Source organism: Astyanax mexicanus, chromosome 8 (assembly GCF_023375975.1).
Source record: "Astyanax mexicanus isolate ESR-SI-001 chromosome 8, AstMex3_surface, whole genome shotgun sequence".
Lineage (NCBI taxonomy): Eukaryota > Metazoa > Chordata > Actinopteri > Characiformes > Acestrorhamphidae > Astyanax > Astyanax mexicanus.
Window position 1 is genome coordinate 41,767,001 of NC_064415.1, and position 16,153 is coordinate 41,783,153.

A 16,153-nucleotide genomic window follows, 5' to 3' on the forward strand; every position below is an offset into this window, starting at 1 on the left:
AGCCGCGGGCCCTGGGTCAGAGGCGGCCGGAGCCACGGGCCCTGGGTCAGAGGCGGCCGGAGCCACGGGCCCTGGGTCAGAGGCGGCCGGAGCCACGGGCCCTGGGTCAGAGGCGGCCGGAGCCACGGGCCCTGGGTCAGAGGCGGCCGGAGCCGCGGGCACAGGGTCAGAGGCGGCCGGAGCCGCGGGCACAGGGTCAGAGGCGGCCGGAGCCGCGGGCACAGGGTCAGAGGCGGCCGGAGCCGCGGGCACAGGGTCAGAGGCGGCCGGAGCCGCGGGCACAGGGTCAGAGGCGGCCGGAGACGCGGGCACAGGGTCAGAGGCGGCCGGAGACGCGGGCACAGGGTCAGAGGCAGTGGGTACCACATGGGCGGCAGGCACTGCAGTCACAGGAGCAGGAGCGGCGGGCACCGCTGGCACTGGAGCTGAAACAGTGGGTACCACGTGGGCGGCAGGCACTACAGACACAGGAGCAGGAGCGGCGGGCGCCGCTGGCACTGGAGCTAAAGCAGTGGGTACCACATGAGCGGCAGGCACTGCAGACACAGGAGCAGGAGCGCTGGGTGCAGCTTGAGCAGGCGTGGCGGGTGCAGCTTGAGCAGGCGCGGCGGGTGCAGCTTGAGCAGGCGCGGCGGGTGCCGCGGGCAGCGCTGGAGCAGAGGCGGCAGGTACTGCTGGATCTGGGGAGGATAGACCACGCACTAGGGAAGCCTGGAACAGGTATTCATCCAGTTCCAGCAGTCTTTCAAAAGTCCAGTACTCCTCCCCCAAATCCTGCCCACCTCTGTGAATATATTCCGCTACGTCCATTTTGAATGGTCTAGTCTTATGTTACAGAAGTGAGGGGATGGACGTAAGTGCAGAATAATTATTTTATTTATTAAACAAACTAAAACAAACTAACAAAAACAAAATAAACCAAAGTTACACTGAATATAAACAGAAAACAAACACAGGTAAACACAAGACAAAAATACAAGACTGAAATAACTAAAATAACAAAGATGAGATAAAAGTATAATCAAAACTAAGAAACCGGTAACTCTAGAAACAAAACCAACTTGACAGACACACAGCAAGGAATCACACAAACCTGATCACAGACAGCAAACGAACTAACAAAAGACTAGACAAAGAAGGGTTGAAACAAAGGGGCTTATATACATGAGGAGGGAACAGGAAACTGGAAACACCTGAGGATCAATCAACAGGGGGCGGGGTTACAAATCACTGATGACAGGGTGGGGCTAGGGCGGAGACAGGACCAAAACACAACAGAAGCACATGGCTGGGAAACATGACAGGTAAACAGAGGGGCAGGAGCACAAGAGACCAAATGAGGGAGAAACACAAGGCAGACATGGGCTAAACTGTGACAGCACCCTCTCCGCTTTTAGACTCTTTGCCCCGTTTTTCTGCGCTAGAAATGCGCACCCTCTCCGCTCTTAGACTCTTTGGCTCGTTTTTCTGCGCTAGAAATGCGCACTCTCTCCGCTTTTAGACTCTTTAGCCCGTTTATCTGCGCTAGAAATGCGCACTCTCTCCACTTTTAAACTCTTTGCCCTGTCTTTCTGCACTAGAAATGCGCACCCTCTCCGCTTTTAGACTCTTTGCCCCGTTTTTCTGTGCTAGAAATGCGCACCCTCTCCGCTTTTGGACTCTTTGGCCCATTTCTGACACCTAGCGTTCAAACTTTGAATCTCACATTATAAAAACCTGCTTAACAGCAGGCCAACTTTCATTCTATTTCTAAAATACCTCGCGGGCCACTCCAAAAAAGGAAACGGCCGCAAATGGCTATTTTGCAAGTATGGGGCAAAAATCTCAGTCTCTAGATGTGTAAAACTGGTAGAGACATACCCCAAAATACTTTCAGCTGTAATTGCAGTAAAGGTGGCTCTTTGAAGTATTAATATATGTCACACTTCACACTTTTCAGATGTTTATTTCATTAAAAGTTTGAAAAACACGTATCATTTTCATTACACCTCATTATGTGCTACTTTGTGTTGGTCTATTACTTAAAATCTTAAAAAGGTTTGTGGTTGTAAGGTGAGAAAATATGAAAAAGTTTAAGGAGTTTAAGCCACTGTATTTTAAAAGAGCACACAGAAATATAATAAACTGAGTTTACAAAAAGAGCAACATAGGACTGATTTACTGTAAAAGTGTTACAACATGTATTTACAGATATGGCTCCACCTCCACCAACTCAGTACCCAGGTGTGTGCCCTAAACCGAGCATTGCTAATCCGAGAATGATATGGCTGCCGTATCGAGGCCACTGTTACGCATTCACATCCAGTGCAGAATCCTGGTTCACAGCGTCTAATCTCTGTAAGATAAGAGGTGAGTTATTGGAATACATTGTAGAAGCACTGCAATTCATGTGTTATTTATTAAAGGTCTCATTCTATCGTTTTTTCATTCATTTTAAAATTGTCTAGTTGTGGTCTCTAGTATGGATGAATGCCATGTATCTGAGCTGTTTTTTTTTCTGAAAAAAAAAGTGCTGCGGTGTTTCTGTATAGCCCTGCATTAGTTCACTGGATTAGTGGTCTCTGAAGAAAGAAAGTATTTCGTCGCTTGCTCATGAATATTCATTAGGGGTGTCACGATTTCGATATTTTATCGAAATCGATCGAAATTATGTCATGGTCTCGAGCATCGAAGTGAAAAAGATGATCGACGATCCCTCCCTCTAAGCTACGCAAGCACGCGTGTGCTACGCAAATAGCGCAGCACAACCGCGGACATTGTGACTGCTCAAAGAGCAGCACTTTCTCCAGAGAATGTGGACATTCTCATCTTCTTAAAGAAAAACTTGAAAATATAAAAATAACAGTTGTTTCGTCGAGCATCAAATATGTTAATAGTTTTGGTACCTTAAGGAGCATCTTTCTCTCAGATAAAGTTAATAATATATCTTTGTTAAAGAAAAAATAACTTGTCATTCTCAGGGACTGAAAAGTCGTAAAGTCTTATTTTTCATGTTTAACTGTTATAGTAGAATAGAGTTCAGTTTGTTAAAGCTCTAATTGTTCTATTATTTTGTACATGACTGTTCCTGTATTTTTTTATTATTTATTTTATGTTGCACAATTGCTGTTTTAATAGTGCACACTGCTGCTACCAAAAAAAGCCACTACATGGCATTACATATATATCTTAATTAAATTATTTAAATTTGACCATTAGTGCCTAATGTGGTGTATTACAGATCACTTGTATCACTTTGCATCACTTATATCAAGCCCACCTTTTGAAATAAAATATTGTAAATTTGATGAATCAAACCAATGACTGACCATAGACTTATGCAAAACTGGCATAGGAAAATCGAGAATCGAATCAAATCGAATCGTGACCCTAAAATCGGAAATAAAATCGAATCGAGGATTTAGAGAATCGTGACAGCCCTAATATTCATACATGCAAACATATCACCTCTGATTGGCTAACATCACTGCATCAGAGAACACTACCTGCCTTCCCCCACAGTGAATTTTACAGCTCTGAAACTCAAAGGACAAAATGTTTTCAGAGATACAGCCTTAGCTGTAAAAATATAGCACTGAGTGCTAGGTAAAGTTAACCCTTAAACTTTGCTTAACATCAGACTCTTAGCATCATAAGGGCCACTCTCCCCACAGCTGAGCAGCTCCTCCTGAAGCCCCAGAGTCCGCTCTATATCATAAAATCTGAAGCGAATGGCGCAGCTTTGATCGGTGTTCTGTCAAGTTGTGCTGCCTTGTCAAATTGTGCTTCCCTAATGTATTTTAATGGTCTTGGAAAAACACAGAATCAACCGGAGATCCGATGTAAACCTGCAGTTAATTACACAAGATAGCTAAAGTTAACTAGCTGGTGTAAACAAAGCTGTCAACTGTCCGGCTTCAGCTCTGTCTGTGGCCGGTCCCGAGCCGAGAACTGATTTTAGTGGAAGGAGACCTTTTAAAGACTAATTGTTATGCAATCTGTGCATAACTGTGTGTTTTTCTTTTAAATAAAAGTGTTGAAAATGCATTCAGTTTTTTTTTTTATTCAACCAGGAGGTGAACTCGTCAGCATTGTGGATTCAATGGAGGCCGAGTTCATAGCGAACAATGCCAGGTTACGGAAGGATAACTCCAACTATTTCTGGATAGGCCTTTACAAGACCCGCATAGGTAAATACTACAGTGAAACCATTTGCACCATTTGTACACCACTGTTAACATAGGTACCAGCTGTATTATTACATATTAATCAATAAAAAAGAAAGACATTAGGCCACCCTGTGATTTAACAGCTAGTTTTTCTCTTTAACTGATTTAAACTTAAATGGATGTGTCCAATAAATGTCTACGAAAAGTGTTTTTCATTTCTCCATGCAAAATTTTATCAGCTGTATGATGTTTAAGTTGTTTTTTGCAGTATTGCATTACTATAATGAAAGATAATAAAAAAAAGAATAATAAAAAAATGCTTCTCTGGTGAGCTTTTGTTTATATTCCTCCCCTGTCTCTCTGTCGCGCTCGGCGTGACTTTAGTTTCTGCCCATTCTCGTTTTTTCGCCCGTTCTTGGGCTCCCTATTCCATTATAAGGGCGTTTTTTTTCCCGACCATGTCCCAATTTACTAGCCAGGGCAGCAATTGTGTATTGGACCGCGATCCTGACAACTCGGGTTCGAAACATCATGAGGAGCGGAGTGTTTATTTATTTATTTTTTTCCTTACTTCTTGGGTTTACCCGCTTTGAATTCAACTGTTCTGCAATTGGGTTCAACGACCCTCTGGGCTGGAGAGCTACTAGTCTGTAGCGCTCAATTCCATTACACTTGATTTTCCAAAACATCCAAAACATTTTTTTTTTTACTTTTTTTTTTGTGGCCCACCATGTAATGGTTTGGAAAATATCTGGTCCGCGGCCAGACTTAATTGCAGACCCCTGCCTTACAGCATCTGGATATTATAAAGATCCAGGATTTGACTGAGCCGTAATTCCTTGGTTGATTTACTAGAATATTTTGGGTCAGTTATCATGTTGCATGGCCCACCCCCCTTCAAGTTTTTGCAAAGATCTCACATATATCCTTTAGCAACACCTGTTATAATACATTATAACAGATGTTGTACAGTAGTTTCTATGATGGAGAGCATTACAGGCCCTGCTGCAGCAAAAAAGCCCCAAACCATGATATTTCCACCTCCCTACATTGCAGTTTGAATGAGGTGCTTGTATTCAAATGCTAGGTTTGCTTGTTTGGTTTGTCTTCTGTTGTCTTCTGTAAGTGTATGTCAAGAATCCAAGCTTTATAAATACATAAAACATATGTAATTTATTCATTTAGCTTTTCAATCTGATGTAATTAATCATGATTAATTATTTGAGCTGTTTGGTTATTAGTTGCATATTTTGTGTCTGTCCTGCACAGGACACTGGATGTGGACAGACAACAGGGTTCTGGATTACGTTAACTGGAGTAAATCTGAAGAGGAACCTCCAGAACGTCACTCTGTATATAGATTTAGCCCAGAAAACGCAAAAAACTGTGCAGTGATTTCCTCCAGCACTGCAGAGTGGGAAAGGCGTGACTGTAAACGGGGTTTTCACGCTTATGTCTGCAAAACAGCCAAAGGTACTCTTTAAATAATTTTTGTTAAAAGGGTCTTTCTGCTAAAATCCATTTTTTCTTGTTCTTTGTGAAATGCTGTAGGTCTCTCTGAGCTGTATATGCATGCTGCATATGACACTGTTCTTCAGCCTCCCTTGTCTGCAGTAGTTATTAAAAGAACATCCTCAGAAATACGAGTTGATCAGAGAGATGTTAGGGTGTTGACGTCAACCAGTGACTTCATGGACTCACCTTCCTCGGCTCAGGACCGCCCATAGACAGAGCGAAACTTAGGCTACAGCATTAGGAGCTATAGCTAATGAGGAGCTAACAGCTCAGTTTACTCTGTTTATAGAGCTAGTTAGCATTAGTCTTCTTGTGTAAGTAAATATACGTTTAAATTGTATCTCAAGTTGATTCTGCGTTTTTCGAAACCTTATATAAACACTAGGGAGGGGGTTATTCGCACTGCTGTCTCTACTTGAACTCGCACCGCGGCATTGCTAACATTTCTCGGCCACGGGAGGCTTGAGTCTGATGTTAAGTGAAGTTTAAGGGTTAACTTTATCTAGAACTCAGTGCTGTATCTTTAACTAAGGCTGTATCTCTGAAAGCATTTTCTTCTTTGGGTTTTAGAGCTGTAAAATTGACTTTGGGAGGGATGGCAGGTAGGCGTTCTCTGCTGCAATGCTGTTAGCCAATCAGAGGCGATATATCTGCACCTATGAATATAAATGAGCAAGAGCCCAAATCCTGTCTTTCTCCAGAGACCACTAATTCAGTAAACTAAGTCAGAACTAAACAGCTACATTTTTTCACAAAAAAAAAACAACTCGTATGGTATTCATCCTTACTAGAGACCACAATGAGACCTTTAATGCTTGTTATTTGAAACAGAAACAATTTTATGTCAAATGATGTGTACAATTAGCATTTGTCTAAGGCTTGTTTTTTAGGTGAATATATAACATGCAGCAAAGCATTTGCAAACCATTACACTACCACCACCATGCTTCACAGATGATGTGATATTCTTTAAAAAGAAGTTTTAGATGTTTGCAAGCCATAACATGAACATATTGACCACAAACATCACATTAGATTAATCTCTGTCTATAAAACATGGTTCTTGGTAAGAAACGGTTTCTGCTGTGTTATTCTTGCCCATATTGCTATCGCAAAAGATACCAGAAATATATTGATATTATTTTAGGGCCATTTTGCCCACCAGTACTGTCTATATACAACTACAGTCCTCTAAAATCTGATTAAATATAGTGGGGGAAAAACAAACAAATACTTACTACAATAAAGTGTTTGTTCAAAAAATCCAAAAGTCACATAGAAAGCAATGTTTTTTTTTTATATTTAGTCTGACCAGTAATACTTGAATAATTTCTCTTTTATCTAGGACAAAAAAAATGTTACTTTTTGGATTTACAAGTGAATGCCAACTATAACTAAATTTTTATGTATATGGTTGTTTTTCTATGTTTTCAATTACTTTTTTCATAATAAAATTTAGGAATAAGCATTCCTGTTAGAAGAATTTATGTACTCAATAACAAAAGGCCTTTACAATATAATGCCATAATGAACAGTTTTGAGTTGATGATCTAGTTCTAATTCTAGTTTAGATAAATAAATCTGTTTAGAGCTCAAAACCTTAAGATTAAGATTTTTTTGTCTGTTTGTTCTTGTTGCCTAATTTATTATTCTCTGTTTTACTTATTATTACAGTTGTAATGCCGACAACAGAGCCGACAACTACAGGTAATAACTTGGCTATTGGAATATATATACTAATTTTCTGTTAGCATTCTTTTTCTGTTTTAAAAAATGTCTGATAAAAAGAGCAAAATTGCTGTTTAATAAAATACAACAGATAATCAATGGAAAAATAGGATTTAAGACCATTAATCTTTGCCCATACCCATTTCAAATCTCCCCTAAAATCATCATCCCCGCACCAAACTGCTTGTTCTAATTCAGTGTGAGTTCAAAAGCTCTAATCCACAGCCATATTGACCAGCACTCATCTATTTGTAGTTTTTTCATCCCTTGTTTCTCCAACTCTCTTCATTCATTTTGGTCTATGGCCAAGGCCAAGACTTTTAGTGACAATCACCAAACTTCATGTTTTCCTTCAGGGAAGGTCCCCAAGCTCTAATCCACAGCCATACTGACCAGCACTCATCTATTTGTTGTTTTTTTTCATCCCTCATTTCTCCAACTCACCTCTATTCGTTTTCGTCTACGACCAAGACCAAGAGTATAATTTTCATTACAACCACCAAACCTCTTGTTTTCATTAAGGAAAAAGACGGCAAATTGTCATTTTTTTCATCTGGTTCTATATTTCAGCTGCAGAACCATTTTGAGGTTCTTTTAAGAAATGCACTATTCTAGATTACTTTGGTTTTCACTCTTAGTGGTATATACAGTTGCAAGAAAACGTATGTGAACCCTTTGCAATTACTTAGATTTCTGCATAAATTGATCATTAAATGTGTTCTGATCTTCATCTATATCACAACAATAGACAAACACTTAAAATGCTTAACGTGCTTAAACTAATACCACACACAAAAAAAATTGTGTTTGCGTGATTTTATTGAACACAACATGTTAACATTCACAGTGAGGGGGAAAAAGTATGTGAACCCCTAGGCTTATGACTTTTCTAAGAGCTAATTGGAGCCAGGGTGTGATGAGATTGGGTGTGTTGGTTAAAGCTTCCCTGTAATATAAAAACACACAGCAGTTTTGAGTTAGTTGTTCTTAAGAAGCACCAAAGTGCTGACCTCAACCGAATTGGCTTCAGGTCAAGTCCCAATCACCCATTTTAACCCTTGTGTGGTGTTCGGGTCTGTGGGACCCGTTTTCATTTTTCATCAAATGATACTAAAAAATATTTTTTTAAAACTCAAACTCATTGGTATTGGCTCATTTTTTTGTTAGAAACATATATCAAAACACATTTTTGATAAACACACACTGTACACCAACCCTCCCCCCCTTTACATTTATATTACATACAGTATGTTTGGCCAAGGGCTAATAAACATTGCTTCATTTGTAAATTTGAAACGAAACAAATTTTCTACTCATATCTTGAGTTTAATTCATTTTCTTTTACATTTTATTAAAAAACTAATAAAAAAAAGAGTAGCACTTTTTAAAAGAAATGTAACATAAGAAAGGTAAAGGGCAAATATTAACCATGTAAGCTGTTTATATTGCTTGCAATTTAGGTGACGCAACATGTGTAAAGCATTTTAATGTAGAATTGCTTAATTTTGCAGAATTAAATACAAGTAACAAAGTAAACGAGTAACAAAAATATGAACACCACACAAGGGTTAAAAGGTCTGCAAATGACAAGTGCCACCACAGTTTTATCAGCAGTATTGCAATAAATGCTTTGTATTAAACTAAAACTATACATGCTGTGTTCTCTGAAGTTTTTACAGGTACTGTTGGAACTCGCAGGTCGTTCAGTGGTGCATCAGTGGTCGTACTGATTTTAGTGATGTTCGTTTTGGCTGGATTGGTTTATGGCTTCATCAGAACCTCCAGAAAACAGGCTTCCATGTCTGAGAACTCAATGCAGAGCACCAGAGCAGGTTTTGTTGTAGAGGATGAGGACACCATGGGACTGTTTAGTCAAACAGATGATAACGAGGAAGACCCTACTTTGTAATTTGCGAATATTTGGAATTATATTGTGTCTTTACATGTTTTCACGATTCTGCTTCATGATCTAATCCTTACATTTAATTGTTAAAAATGATCTGCTCGGCTTCAGTTGATTATTTTCCACATAATGGATCAGGTTTGAATGAACAAAATGATTTGAAGTTCATCAGTGATATTGCTAAATAAAATGGAATTTAAATACTGTTTAAAGTGGGCACTGCTTATTTTTATTCATTCATATTAAGACTTAAAAGTTAAAAAGGCATTTCAGAAACTTATAAGATTCTTAAAATTCTATAGTTAAGTAATACCATGCAAAACCCGTGATATTTAAGCTCTTTAAATATATTTACATGGTCTGATCAAAATGATGTTACAAATTTCTCAAGTTGTCTTTAGGGAAGAAAAGTGAATAAAAAAATGATCACAAATATATTAACCATCGCTGTAAAGTACTTTCTGTACATTATATACAGTTTTACATATAAGAAATGTGGGGAATATGTTGTTGCCATGTCTGCAGTGCTCTGCATGTGCAGTGGTGCTTAAAAGTTTGTGAACCCTTTTAGAATTTTCTATATTTCTACATAAATATATTCCAAAACATCATCAGATTAAATAAATAAAAAAGCCAGTTAAACAAATGAGACAAAATATTATACTTGGTCATGAATTTATTGAGAAAAGTGGTCCAATATTACATATATGTGAGGGGCAAAAATATTTCTATATCTAGGATTAGCAATTAGTTTGAAGGTGTAATTACAGTCAGGTGTTTTCAAGCAATATGATGAGAATCAGAAGCCCTAATTTATCTAAAGAACATAGATTTATCAAACCCTCCCCAGGAGTAGTTGACCAACAAAGATCACACTCCAAGAACAAGGCGTGTAATAGTTAGCGATGTAACAAAGGACCCCAGGGTAACTTCTAAGCAACTGAAGGCCTCTCTCATATTGGCTAATATTAAAATTAGTTAATAATAGTCCACCATCAGGAGAACACTGGACAATAATGGTGTGCATGGACATGCTGCTAATCTGCGGTTTGCTAAAGATCACATGTGTAACGCCAGGTAGAGAGGAGTGACGCGAGCCGAGTTAAAAGTACAAACATGTTTATTAGCAGGAAGGCTAACAGATACTGCTAACAGAAAAGCCAGGCAAACAATGATCTCACCGATAAAAGAAGACGTAGTCAAAAATACAGTCCGAGTTCGAAACCGAGAAACAGTCCAACCATACATCAAATCCAGAAAGGGCAAAACAAAAGATATAAACCTATTATCCGAAAACAGGGTTGTAACGAGAAGGCAAAAACAATACACAGGAAAACGCTTAGTATGCAACATGAGTCGACAATACCTCGCGGTGTTTCTTTACAAACGGCCGCCTTAAATACAGGAAGCTAGAGGGAAATGAACCGGAACTAACTCAGAACACAGGTGATTGGGTGAAGGTGAGCGTGTGTTGTTGACGTCGTTGTTCACGGGATTTTGGGAAATGGAGTCCAGTAGTGTGGAAGGAGAACACGGCTGCGTGACAACATGGACAAACCTGAGGCAAGGCTATTGTAAGAATAAGATATTTTTTTTTTTGATGGATAAGAACAGAAGTGCTATGTTTGGAGAACGAAAAACACAGCATTCTGTGAAACATGGTGGTAGTAGTATAATTTTTGATGGCTTGCCTTTTGTGATGGAACCATAAATCTCGGAACTATATCAGATAATTCCAAAGGAAAATGTCAGAACATCTGTCCATTAACTGAACCTCAAGAGAAGGTGGACCATTCAGCAAGACAATGACCAAAAGCATACGTAAGACTTCCTACCAAAAAATGGTTAAAGGAGAAAGTTAATTGTGAGGAGAATGTTAATGTGAGGAATCCAAGAGTTGAGGCTGTTCTGTATGGTAGAATGGGCTAAAGTTACTCCCAGCCGGTGTGCAGGACTGATCAACAGTTACTGGAAATGTTTAGTTGCAGATGATGCTTCAAAGGGGTGTCACACTAGATACTAAAAGCAAAGATTTACTTTTGACACTCACAAATATGTAATAATAGATATTTTTCATCAATAAATAAATGACCAAGTACATATGAGCTAGAACTTAATGAAACAGAAAATACGTAACCATTACAGATAAAAAAGGACAAGAACTGACACCAAACACTGTACAAAAGGGACTATATATACACACACAGAAGTAACAGGAAACACCTGGGGACAGGCAGCAAGGGGGCGGAGCTACAAATAAACACCAGTGCACAGGAAGGTAAATAAACAATCTGGAAGGCAGGAAAAAAACATACAAAACACAGACAGAGAACAGGATGAGAATGAGATAATACCCTTTGACATCACTGACATTACAGCCTTTATACCGTTTTCTTTTCAAAAGAATGAAGACACTTGCTGCATGTTTAGCAATTAATAAAATTAATAATAATTTCACTTCATATTTCTCATATTATCTCTATACTTGTCTCTATAGATCTTATTCTCAAAAACACAGTTTTCACAGTTTTTTCTCCAATATAAAGAATAAGAGCACTTTAAAGAAAGCTACAGATAAAAGCTAAAGGTCCAATAAAAATAGTGCTTTTATTTCTTATGGAAATGGAAAATGGAAGACCACAGGGACAGTTCTTGTTAAGCCCAGAAGTGGCAGGCCAAGAAAAACTGCAGAAATGGCTTCTTTCGCATCACTCTCCCATACAGCTTCTCCTTGTGCAAAGTATTGTTGACCGATGCACAGTGACACCATCTGCAGCAAGATGATGCTGCAGCTCTTTGGAGGTGGTCTGTGGATTGTCCTTGACTGTTCTCACCATTCTTCTTCTCTGCCTTTCTGATATTTTTCTTGGCCTGCCACTTCTGAGCTTAACAAGAACTGTCCCTGTGGTCTTCCATTTCCTTACTATGTTCCTCACAGTGGAAACTGACAGGTTAAATCTCTGAGACAACTTTTTCTATCCTTCCCCTGAACAACTATGTTGAACAATCTTTTAGATCATTTGAGAGTTGTTTGGATGAGCCCATGATGCCACTCTTCAGAGGAGATTCAAATAGAAGAACAACTTGCAATTGGCCACCTTAAATACCTTTTCTCATGACTGGATACACCTGGCTATGAAGTTCAAAGCTCAATGAGGTTACCAAACCAATTTTGTGCTTCAGTAAGTCAGTAATAAGTAGTTAGGAGTATTCAAATCAATAAAATGATAAGGGTGCCCATACTTTTGCACCGGTCAAATTTTGGTTTAATGCATATTGCACATTTTCTGTTAGTACAATAAACCTCATTTCAATCCTGAAATATTACTGTGTCCATGTTACGACCCCTGGTCGTATTGGTTTTTCTTTGTGTGCCCTCTGTGCTGTTTGTTTAGTTTTTAGTTGCAGGACCAGGATTGGTCACCGGGGGCGCACTCTATAAAAGGGCTAGAGGAAACCTGACCTGGGAGAGACGTTCAGGGCTCCTCCCCTTTCCTGACCTGGAACAACTTCCTGCTCAGACCAACCCGTCACCTCCATTTTGCATTCTGTGTGTTGCTTTAGTTTTTGCTTTAATATAGATTAGTCTTTGGGTAAAGTAGGGGGTGAGTGCCATTTTGTTTTGCTACCTTTTTCTCCTGTTTTGGTGAAAGGGAGTCAGGGTAGTTTGTGTATTTAGTTTTCTTTATTTTGACAGGTTCAGTAAGTTGTCTTTGTTTGTTAGTTGGTTTTATTTGTTATTTTGGCCTACGCTCACCCCTGAAGTCATATTCCCTTATTTTTTATCAATAAATTCATCCTGTTTTAATTCATTTTTGGTGTCTGGTGTTTGGTCTGGCAGAGGGTCTGGGGAGAGAGCCCACTCTCATTTTCTGTTACGGCCTGACCCTAGACCGGGTCGTAACAGTCCATCAGTTATTAGATATATCAAACTGAAATGGCTGTTGCAAACACCCAAATATTTAGAACTAAAAATGATTAAGATTAATAGGGGTGCCCAAGCTTTTTTTATATGACTGTATGGTCATGTTTCAAAAATGTTGCTCATTTTCTAAGAAACATCACTCACAGATAGAGGCACTGGGCCAAGCTTGGCCTGCACTGCACAGATTTTGCAATGTGTTTAAAATATGTAGCAATTTGTTAGTGTTTCTTGGAGGCCAGAGCTCTCCACTCTACTCTAATGCAACATGACATTTCTAATCCATTTTGTTGTATGTTCCTTCAACAGCTGTTTTGCATCTGAGTACAAGTTTGCAAATAATAAGTTTGATTTCAAGTTAAAGCTGGTCTTCCATGAGGCAACTCACTGGTTTGGCAGACTGTGCGTTTACAACTAGAGTAAAGTTCACACTGCTTGTTGAGTTCCTGCACGAGATAAAGAGCTGTAAAAATTGTGCTGAAATACAGTCAGCAATATTAAAGGTTACTTTTTATTATCTCTTTCCATGAATGACTGCAACACAAATATAGACATTTTACTTAACCTATAAGGAGAATTTTCAATCAATTGAGTGTAATATTGTCATGTGACCAATAGATGGCATTGTCTCCATTTAAGGCCAAACGGTTAACATTTAATACAACTTTAAAATAAGTTTCACAATGAGTTTCACAATTCCAGAGTGGCTGAAATATGATGTCCCCATATGAGGACACCTGTGGTGAACCGTGACCCTTTGATCTAAGCCTTCAGTTTGGTCAATAGCCAAAAATAATAATAAAAACGCACAAACACAGTTATCATACATCAACGGTGCCCATACCGACAATAAATTGCCACAGAACATTACAGCTTTAAATGCTAAGAGTTAGGATCATCATACTCTCGAAACAAATTACACAACACTTGTGATATGAACATCAATGACATTATTATATGTCTCATTAACATTAAATAAAAAAAGATATAACCCTATCCCATGACTGAAAAAAACATAAAAATAATCCAAACAAATGAGCCAATAATACACTACCTTGAAAAAACAATGTAAACACTTTTACATTGTGTTTAAATCAGTAAAGCTGCAGCCATCAAAATTAATGCACTTTATGACTTTTTAAGGAACAAAAAAAATACCTATTTTTTCACACTATAAGATGCATATAAAGTTCTTTAATTTGCCCAAAATTCATCCACCCGTCCCGTGAAATACGGAATGGTCCCTTATTTGGCAACTAAATGTTGTGTCCCGTATTGAACCAATACAGGACGCGATTTGTTCCGTATTTCCATAAATGTCCAATCTATACACAGATCAACACTAAACCCCTCCTCCCTCCACTCTTCTGTGTGCTGCTGCACCGGTTACCTACAGACACCACCATACCCCCCCCCCCCCCCCCCCCCCACACAATATTTAAGAATTTATTTCTGAATTTATTTAAGAAAATGTTTGTTCAGATTTTGTGTCAAAATATTTATTTTTTTAGGAATATAGTATCCAGTGATCATTACATAAAATATAATAATAAGTGGGGTTGAACTGTTTGGGTGACCTGACTTCCTTTCAACTCATAAGAAAGGCACCAGCAAATACTGTTAAATTTAAATAAAAATTACCCCATGGCTCAAAGAGTGTCCCTATAGTTATGCTCATAAAAAGTTATGTTCTCAATTTATTTAGTTTAAATTTTAAACATTTGTTGTTGTACACAAACATATTTCAATTAAGATTTAATTAACTGCACTTTATAAGAGAAAGTGTTCAATGCTAGTTTGATGAATTGTTTTTTTTTATTACCCCTTCAATAAAAACACCACCACAAAATAAATCACAAAGCAAAACCATTGCTGTGGGTGCCCCGTCCCACAGGTGTTGGGTGTGTGGTGGACATGGCCCAGAGGAGCGGTACGCCCTAGCGTACCAAACCACTTAGGGTTCTTCAGTGTAGCGCTGTCGGTCAGCTATCGGTTAGCAGCTAATGCTAATGCTACAGAACGCTTAGTGCTGGATAAATTTGTGAATCTAAACTTAATTACTATAATAAACAGAAGCACTTTACTGTGTAGATTAACATCCAGCAGTCGTTTGACTTTAAAAGAAAGGGTTTTTTTACAGGTTTGTTTACTTAGCTTAGCTTTACTTAATTTTGCTAGCTGGTGACATGTGGCAAATTCTGTTTACAAACGATTTTGAAAAATAACACATTTTGCAATTAATAGGTCTTATATGGTTCTTACTTATTTATGTACAATATTTTAAACACAGGTAGCATTTTAAAGACATTATATTTAAAGTTAAAGTATATTTGCACAGTTATTTTTTGTGCAGTGCTATTTTTGATAAATGAGTTTAATAAATACACATTTTGCAAGAATGATGTTCTTTACTACAAATGATTCTATCTAAAACAAAGACAAATGTATAGAAGTGAAACTGTGATTCTTTGCTATACAAGAAAGCCTATAGGCAGGGTTTACCACAATATTTGTTCTATTAAAATATATCAAGAACTAACAGTGTGTCAGAAAAATAAACTGTTGATCGGGACAAAAGTTGTGAGTCTCTGATAAATCCCAGTATTGATATACACATTATTTGTAACTTAATATGTTATATGTATTGTATGTAAAGTGTACCAGAAGCATGATGGGAAATAATCTCAGAAAGAATCTAGTTAATCTTGTTAATAGTGATCCCCAGTCTTTATAAAATCTTAGCCTGTGAGTAAAAAGTCTGTGACTAGTCTTTAGATGTGTCAGACTTTAGTCTGTTAAAAGTCTTTTTAGAGGGTATGGGCAGCATAACACTTACAGAGATATAACCATTATATAAAATAAAAATGTAGAATTAATTACAAACATTAGGGTTCCCTCCCAATATATTGTACTCAAGCTAGCTGGGTGCAGAGCAGC

The 16,153-nt window shown here is 38.4% G+C and overlaps 1 protein-coding gene across 1 annotated transcript in view; it reads left to right on the forward strand.

The window, feature by feature from the left end:
• The window catches only part of LOC103032996 (macrophage mannose receptor 1), a 59,440-nt gene extending 49,940 nt beyond the window's left edge, over nucleotides 1–9,500 (forward strand). The window contains exons 26-30 of the mRNA XM_022678032.2: nucleotides 2,191–2,349; nucleotides 4,053–4,169; nucleotides 5,418–5,621; nucleotides 7,338–7,370; nucleotides 9,062–9,500. Coding sequence (XP_022533753.2) covers nucleotides 2,191–2,349; nucleotides 4,053–4,169; nucleotides 5,418–5,621; nucleotides 7,338–7,370; nucleotides 9,062–9,300 — 752 coding nt within the window. The 3' untranslated portion in view covers nucleotides 9,301–9,500. The remainder of the gene's footprint in view (nucleotides 1–2,190; nucleotides 2,350–4,052; nucleotides 4,170–5,417; nucleotides 5,622–7,337; nucleotides 7,371–9,061) is intronic.
• The last annotated feature ends 6,653 nt before the right edge of the window (nucleotides 9,501–16,153 follow it).